General features: G+C 35.9%; 1 protein-coding gene across 7 annotated transcripts; it reads left to right on the top strand.

Moving 5' to 3' along the window:
- Positions 1-743: 743 nt before the first annotated feature.
- On the top strand, positions 744-8,318 carry LOC133804290 (DUF724 domain-containing protein 8-like). 7 transcript variants are annotated; one of them, XM_062242449.1, is made up of 10 exons: positions 744-829; positions 1,199-1,589; positions 1,654-1,861; positions 1,956-2,074; positions 2,256-2,319; positions 2,407-6,791; positions 6,886-7,048; positions 7,128-7,455; positions 7,596-7,741; positions 8,142-8,318. In XM_062242449.1, exons 2-6 carry the CDS (start codon positions 1,260-1,262, stop codon positions 2,598-2,600), a joined length of 915 nt encoding a protein of 304 aa, XP_062098433.1. In that variant the 5' UTR covers positions 744-829; positions 1,199-1,259; the 3' UTR covers positions 2,601-6,791; positions 6,886-7,048; positions 7,128-7,455; positions 7,596-7,741; positions 8,142-8,318. The 7 variants fall into 7 exon arrangements, with proteins under 7 accessions (XP_062098433.1, XP_062098430.1, XP_062098434.1 ...); XM_062242446.1 differs by lacking the exon at positions 8,142-8,318 and having other exon boundaries at positions 7,128-7,156; positions 7,340-7,455; positions 7,596-7,877; XM_062242450.1 differs by lacking the exon at positions 8,142-8,318 and having other exon boundaries at positions 7,128-7,156; positions 7,340-7,455; positions 7,616-7,877.
- The last annotated feature ends 397 nt before the right edge of the window (positions 8,319-8,715 follow it).

Here is an 8,715-nt window from a genome sequence, read left to right on the forward strand (position 1 = left end):
CATTATTATTTAATTTAATTTTTTACGAATTTAAAATAAAATACATTATTTTTGTAAAGAGTAAAACGTACGAAAAAAAGGAAACACTGAGCCACTCTCTATTTTCATATAAAATGGATATGATGCCTTGAACCGATACTCCTACTACTGTCATATGCTATGATTTTGTTTCAGAGTAGCTAGCACTAGCACTACGTCAGTTTTCTCCTTTCCTTTCCTTTTCACTGTGAGTAGTCAACTCAACTCAGTCTTTAAGTCAAGACTCTTCTTCTTCGTTTTCAAGTTCACCCTTTTCTTCAGTTTCCAGCAACACTCTTACTCTACTACTCACACACACACAGTTCGTAGAAATGGAGGGTTTCACCGAAGGTTCCACAGTCGAGGTCCGGAGCAAGGAAGATGGGTTCCAGAACGCCTGGTTCTCCGCCGTCATTCTCGAACCACCAACCCATACTCTCACTCCTTCTCTCTCTCCCGTCAAGAAGAAGACGAAGCGTACCAAAAACGACAACTCAAAGGTCGTCGTTCGATATCCACACATGCTCGCCGATGACGGCAAGGAGCTTCTTGTTGAGAAGATCGACAGCTTTTTCGTCAGGCCAACTCCTCCTCCTCCTGACACGGAGCCCGATAAGCCATTTGCGCAAAACGACGTCGTTGATGCCTTCCACCACGATATCTGGTGGACCGGAGTCATCATCAACGTCGAAAACGACAACCATACACTGTTCGCTTCGCCATCCCACCTGATCTTCTCTGCTGCAACCGCTCTCAGCTCCGACCCCACTGGGATTGGGTCGATAAGAAATGGGTACGGTCTGGAAAATAGGTATTGTACTCCTCTCAAAGCAAGAATGAATATGTTTCTGGTTTTCGTTCTAGGGTTTTCAAAGGCTTCAACTTTGTATTGAGCTATATATAATCTGTGCTATCTAGACCTGCATTTTTCAAAGGCTTCAACTTTGTATTGAGCTATATATAATCTCTGCTATCTAGACATGCATTTTTCAAAGGCTTCAACTTTGCATTGAGCTATATATAATCTCTGCTATCTCTGGGTAAAACGACTTAGTTTGTGCCATAAGTGTATTTCCAGACTATCTTTTTGTTTCTTTCAACTTGTTCAAGGCTTTGTTTAAGTACATATAATAATGATAATGCTTTTTCTTCTTTGGAAAAAAAAAATGATTGTTTGCAGGAAATTAAGTATTCGAAATTCAGACCAGGAACAGGAGTAGAAGTGAAACTGAGTACTGAAAATGAGGTGCTCAACTTCTGTTCTGGTGAAGTATAAGACGACAAATAAAGATTATGCTGAGAAAGTTTCTGTAGCACAACTGGAGATGATTCGACCCCAACCTCCAAAAATGAGTGAGGATGATAAAGATTTTGAGTTGTGGGAGAAGGTGGATGCTTTTTGTGATTTGGGTTGTTCAGTTGGAGAGGTCACTAAAATTCTTCAACACAGAAAGTATGGTGTTGCTGTTGCTGTTGCTTTTGGGGTGGAGAAGAAGGAGATGAAGTTTGATCACACTCAGCTGCGCTATCACTTGGATTGGGTTGATGGAAAATGGGTTAACAAATCAAGGGTATGCATACATACATACATTCAAACATACCTGTTGTGTTATCTGTGTGATTTTTCTCTTTCAGGAGAACCTATCTACACTAGTTAGTCGGCAAAAATCAACATGTGATGAAGGTAGAGGTATTGGGTCATCGACCTTAAATGGAAGTTTGGGTTGTGTTATCGAAAAAGGAACATCTTGTTCAACAAATGTGCATGACAATCAAATGTCTCCTCCTGCTGTTGATAATTCATCAACATTTGAACTTGAAGAGCTGCAACTCTCAACTGCAGGTATCAATTAATGGTTCTCGGTTAGCTTGTTTAACTCAAGTTATTTTAGTACTCATAGTAAAGAACGGAGAAGGGAATTTCACTGATTTTGCAGGTAAGGGGTCTTGTGCACAAATGGTAAATGGCAATGATAATCTTAAATTGAACCAAGTAGAAGAACTCAGCGATCCGGGCAGGTTAGGGGAGCCTCAAAAAGAACCAGTCTCTTCTCAGGTATCAGATAAGCTATTCTGATATACCTGAAATGATTAATCTTGTTATCTCATTAGTAGAGACTAGGCCTTGAAAAAGACTTAAATTTATACTGTAATTTTGATTTTTTGATCCTCTTTACAGTAATTTACATCAATATTAATTTTGTTGCTTATTATAATTTTTTCTCCTTTGAATTTAGGAGGGGGGTCAAAATGACATTGGAGCCATTTGTGAAATAGACAGATATGCAGAACAAACTGAGGGTGCAGTAATGTACATTATCATTTTGAGCTAGAAAGAATTATTCCTTTAGAAATCTTTGTGACATGGGTGTTTTTTTTTATTGACAGATAGCAATGTTCCCATTGTGAAAAGATCTACTATTTGGGAATTAGTAGATTCATTAGAAGTGTTCAAAAAATTGCCACAGAATCCTCCTCAGTGTCATTTGGTGATGGCAGGCAGTAAAATTGAGCTTGAAGTACTAGCTTTGACTAATAAGGTAAAGTTTGCATTTGTAATTGACCAGATCTCCAAGGTATGATTCTAGCTTTAAAAGGTTTGTGTATGTATATTTATTTTTTATTTTGAAGTCGCTGAAATTGTTTGAGATTGATAATGGGTATTGTTGAGTGAGATATATGAGAACTAAATGCCTTCTCTAATATTCAGAATCTTCATTATTATAATAGTTTCTGTGTTTAAATGGGCAAATCTTCCATCTCTGTTGTTGTAGTAGGATATTGCGAAGTTATAGGCTGTTTGGTAGGCTTTTCATCTACTTTGTTTAAGAATCCTTCATAACTGATAATCAGGGTGCCATTCTTTTTGTTTCTAGTGATGTCCATTCCTAATATTCTCCGGGCTGCTCCCAAATCCTTCATGTCAAACTCAATCCTAATATTTGTTTTGACCTTTCAATTTTATGATTATGCTTGCTTATCAAAACCATATCACCTGCATATAATAGTAGATACTTTGCTTCAATTTTAGATCCTTTGTATTACAAACATGTGTCATGAAAACTTCTTGAGAAACCACGTTCAGTGATAAATGTATCAAATCGTTTATTCCATTGACGGGTTAATTACCACATTGGGTTTTCTATTCTAAATGCATATATAGTATAGTATAGATATAATGGTTTTTGCAGATCTAATATAATGCAATTGATGACTCCTCTATTCTTATTCTTACACACTTCACGTGTTTGTATTCTTGTGCCCTTGAAATGTCACACCAAAATTCCTTCTACAAGTAACAATCTTACGTGGCTCTTCTCTCTCTCTTTTCCAAGTCTTGTTATTATAGATATATATACGGGGTCTGGTCTACGACTTTTGCTTTTAATAAAGCTGCCGTACGTAATAGTTATATCTATGTAATTAATAGCTAGGTAGGTCAACTTTTGGTAGGTAGGTAGGTAGGTACTCCTTCTTCCTCATTTATTTTTTCCAGTAGTACAAAGTTTTGGCTGATAATCAAGTGTGGTGGGCTGCAGAAGGAGAATCATATATCGCGTAGCAAATCTTAGTTATTGGATTTATATCACACCTTACCTTCTTCGTGACCCGAAACTTGGCCACTAATTTGTTATATTATTTATTTAGTTTTCAAATTAGAAATGGAAATTTTCATTTCATACTACCATTAAAAAAGAGTACATACTATCATATGAGTACCTATTTCTTTCTATCTAAGCCAATTAGGGGTGTTTGTGGTGTGGGTGGTGCCGTTTTTTTTTAAATTTTTTTGGACCGCATCGCATCACTACAAAAAATAAAGCATATACCGAGAACACTATACCTATAGACAATTCAGAACCGCGCCATATCTACGCGGTTTTTTTTTCATTTTAGTTGATGTACCGAGGACTCTTTACCGAGAACATGTTCTCGGTATAGGTTCTTTATATACCAAGAACACTAGGGTGGCATACACGCTCTTCTCCCATGTCATTTTCTCAGCATAGTGGAAACACAATACTCCAAGACTTTGCAAACATACAAGAGCTACAAAGGAAATACGGACTTTGAGGATGTGGTTGAGCAATGACCATTTTTTCGCCTTTGAACTGAGAATGTCAGTTAGTAGACGACTAAACAGATGGTTTAGCCACCCCATGCTCAACATCACACAACAAACGATGACATATCTTGAATAAACCGTGTCTGGACTGAGATCTCCATATCCAACCGTGGAGACACTAGCCGTAATAAGGTATAATATGTCTACAGTAGTATTGTTGGTTGCCTTGCCGTTCAAAGGGAGGTTAAGGTCCATGAAGAAAAATAGGGCAAGTAACAAAAGGCATATCCACATTTTCTACCCTATCATCTCTCGAAGAATGCGTACTGCCACTACAGATCTTTTACTCTTCTCAACTGGAATCCAAGTTGAAGGCGCCGATGATGTTCTTTTGAGTTTTTTTATTGTCCAGATTTGATCACATTTTTTCAAATAACTCTGCATCAGTAAGTGGTGGACGTTGACGTGGGACCAAAGTGCTACTACGAAAAAAAGGCTTAATAAACATTTTATTGGGTTACACCTACGTGGCTGTGGTTGTGCACGGACACTTCCTTGATTGAGTAGACTAGTTGACTCGATATGCTCGTCTATTTCTTCAGTGAATGCATGAGTTGACCCGATATCCATTATGCACAATTCATGTTCATTGTTAGCAGGAGCTAATGAAGTATCATCACCACTAGATTTTGTTCGTTGTACTACATAAATTTTATTAAAGAAAAGAAATAAAAAACAAAAGAACATCTTTACTGTTGGGGGAAATTCTAATATTACTGTCATATGACATGTTTTACTAAAGAGGTCCTCAAACAACTTATCTTTTCTGTTACTCTTTTCAGCCTAGATAATTACAAAGAGTCAGTTATAACATATTTGGTTTTCCATGATAGCTATATATATACAGAGTGTCATTAGTTGGGTAGAATCATATATAGTGTTTGGTGTATACTCTTTCAACTAATGACACCCTTGCATTTCTTTAATTTTCTTGCATTTTCTTAAATTTTCTAAGTCTGATCAGTATTTCTTGAGAAATTTATGTTCGATGGTTTAGGAAAAGTAAGAGTAGTCATTACTGTTCGATGTTTTAGCTTATAACAAGAGGCATGACAAGTACATTATAATAATGTAATGATTTGTAGGAAAACGATATATATATATAGACATACGGCAATTTAGTCAAACATATATTATGCACCAAAACAGAGAGAGTTCAGCCAAAATAATTGGCCTACATCCAATGGTATCCACTATCTTAGTTCTTCAATATGAAGAGAACATAAGTTTACAATACAATCGAGTAGCTCCTCTGTTATATAAACTCCTTACTGACAATCTCAACAAAATTGTCAAATTGGTGCATAATATATGTTTGACTAAATTGCCGTGTATATATATATCTTTGCCTCTTGTTATAAGTTAAAGCATCGAACAGTAATGGCTACTCTTACTTTTCCTAAATCATCGAACATAAATTTCTCAAGAAATACTGATCAGACTTAGAAAATTAAAGAAATGCAAGGGTGTCATTAGTTGAACAGAATATACACTATATATGATTCTACCTAACTAATGACACCCTGTATATACATAGCTCTCTTGGAAAACCAAATATGTTATAACTGTTTAGGCTGAAAATAGTAACAGAAATAATAAGTTGTTTGAGGACTTCTTTAGTAAAAACATGTCCAATGATATTAGGATTACTCCCAACAGTAAAGATGTTATTTTGTTTTTTATTTCTTTTCTTTAATAGAATTTATGTAGTGCAACGAACAAAGTCTAGTGGTGATGATACTTCATTAGCTCCTGCTAACAATGAACAGGAGTTGTGCATAATGGATATCGGGTCAACTCATGCATTCACTAAAGAAATAGACGAGCATATTGAGTCTACTCAATCAAGGAAGTGTCCGTGCACAGCTACATAGGTGCAACCCAACAAAAGGTTTATTAAGCCTTTTTTTTTCGTAGTAGCACTTCGACCCCATATCAACGTCCACCACTTACTGAGGCAGAGTTATTGGAAAAATGTGGTCAAATCTGGAAAAAAAAACTCAAAAGAACGTCATCGGCGCCTTCAACTTGGATTCCAGTTGAGAAGAGCAAAAGATCTGTAGTGGCAGTACGCATTCTTCGGGAGATGATAGGGTAGAAAATGTGGATATGCCTTTTGTTACTTGCCCTATTTTTCTTCATGGACCTTAACTTCCTTTTGAACAGCAAGGCAACCAACAGTACTACTGTAAACATATTATACCTTATCACGACTAGTGTCTCCACGGTTGGATATGGTGATCTCAGTCCAAACACGGTTTATTCAAGATATGTCATCGTTTGTTGTGTGATGTTGAGCATGGGGTGGCTAAACCATCTGTTTAGTCGTCTACTAATTGACATTCTCAGTTCAAAGGCGAAAAAATGGTCATTGCTCAACCACATCCTCAAAGTCCGTATTTCCTTTGTAGTTCTTGTATGTTTGCAAAGTCTTGGAGTATTGTGTTTCCACTATGCTGAGAAGAGCGTGTATGCCACCTAGTGACTTCTACCACACTAGGCTATGGCGACTACCCTTTTGCGACATGGCAAGGATGACTATTTGGATCATTCCAAATAATTTTTTTGTAATACTTTACCAACATATTCAAAAGCGTCGCTTTTTAGAGAAGCTGGTAGAGGGGGGAAGAAGGCCCGGATGTATGAGGTAATAATAATATTGCATATTTTATTAATTTGTTTTGGTTACGTATGGTAATGATTTTGATCTAATAATAAAATTTGAATTTTCTTTTTGGCAGCAAATCTGAATTTGTGCTATATTATCTGTGCAACTGGAAGAACAGTTTATTCAAGATGTTGAAAAAAAGTATCAGGACAAGTACAAAGAGAAAGGCTTAAATCTGGATGATCCAGGGCCACATTCACAAGTTAGGAGTAATAAAAATGATGACTGAAATCATGGTATAGGAATCTATCTTAATTTTTGTTTGAATAGAAAAAGATATTCACTTATTAATATCTTGTCCTTTTTTGGTTGTAGGTGCTCAGCCTGTGTAATTTTTTCATGTGGTAAGCTTTTTTCTTTTCCTTCTTTCTAGTAAGTGCATGAAAGATATCATTATATAATATAATTACTTTACTATATAGCATAAATAATAAGCTTGTTTAAAAAGTATTACAAAAGGTCAAATGAATGAAAAACACGTGCTGAATTTTATATATCAAAAAAGTAATACTAAGGCATCCCGACAGTGAAATAAAAGAGGCTCTCCTCTGCTCAGTGCTCACTTCGCTCGAATCCTTCTCATTCTCAAATACGCACGCGCTCTCTCTCTCTCTCTCTCTCTGCTTACATTTTTCAGACGTGGGTATGATCTTATACTCTGTCTGGACAAGACATTTTAGCTGTTTCATTTCAGATTGAATGTGATTTTTACTTTTATATCAGATTGAAATTCTTTTGCTTCTCTCAATTTCATCTTATTAAGTTGAATTTTAATGGCTACAGTTTTCTCTCAATTTGATCAGTTCCCTGTCGAACGTTGGCCTAATGATTATGGCAATAGCAAGTCAGATAGGAGTGTGACCTGGGTTGTCGAAGGTTGGAAGATTGTGCTTTGTTAGATGAGACATGGAAGGAAATGGTGTAGAAAAGTAAGTTCAAAACAAAAATTCAAAATATTGTATTTAACTGTTGTCTTTATATTATTCATATTTTTCTTTTATAAATAAATAACAGTACACACAGCAAAATAACAGAAAAGTAGGCTTAAAACCAACTAATTTTAACTGACTATTGAGTTGGTTATCAATAGACCCCATCTCCTTTATAAGTAGTAGTGGAAACATTGTAAGCAGATTAGTGCGCTCCCATATACCAACCCAATGGGTCAAGAATTTTCTTCCACTTAGGGTTGCACGCCAAAGTTTTTGGTGTATAACAACACACAGTAAAAATATAAATATGTATATATATATATATATTTATATACTATAAATGTTGTAGTGTTGTTCTAAGTTTTAACTTGTACAAAATTACTTGTGGGTTTAACAGGGTGCACCCAGGATGAGTGTGCCATGGGAAATCACTGTGTGTTGTTGTACACCAAGAACTTCCACAAATACATAACTGAATGATATTTCTTTTATGTTAATTAAGAAGTGCAGAATAGTATGGTATGAAAAACACCAGAATTAGTCATCATGGTATGAAGCTTAATCATTAAAGTGATCACTGATGTTTTTCCTCTCGTTATGGAAATGTGGAATTGTGCATGTAAATTATAATAAGTTATAGCTAGACAAATGGAATCTGCAATAAACTTTATGATAGAAATTGAAAAATAAGATTGAAAATAATATATTTGGTTAGAAAAAAGAAGAAGAGGGAATTGGAATTTGCCTGCGGGAAAGCTCAAGAACGCGGAGTCTTTTGACCTGAGAGCTATCGTTGCAAAAAAGGACGGCTAGTATTCCACACATTGTGATATACTGAAAGAAATGAAAGCACAAAGGTGGAAGGAAGAATGAGAACAGACTTAGCTCTACTTGCTGCTTTTGCAATTTGATTACTATCATAACATTTATTTATAAGCCAGCTCCCACCACCAAACGGCGTCGTAGTGACC

Source organism: Humulus lupulus, chromosome X (assembly GCF_963169125.1).
Source record: "Humulus lupulus chromosome X, drHumLupu1.1, whole genome shotgun sequence".
Lineage (NCBI taxonomy): Eukaryota > Viridiplantae > Streptophyta > Magnoliopsida > Rosales > Cannabaceae > Humulus > Humulus lupulus.

Excerpts from the sequence above, each read along its gene's own strand:
- LOC133804290 (XM_062242449.1), top strand. The coding sequence starts at position 1,260 with ATGAGGTGCTCAACTTCTGTTCTGGTGAAGTATAAGACGACAAATAAA. Across the intron at positions 1,590-1,653 it reads AATGGGTTAACAAATCAAGG|GAGAACCTATCTACACTAGT; the intron begins GTATGCATACAT and ends TTTCTCTTTCAG. Across the intron at positions 1,862-1,955 it reads GCTGCAACTCTCAACTGCAG|GTAAGGGGTCTTGTGCACAA; the intron begins GTATCAATTAAT and ends CTGATTTTGCAG.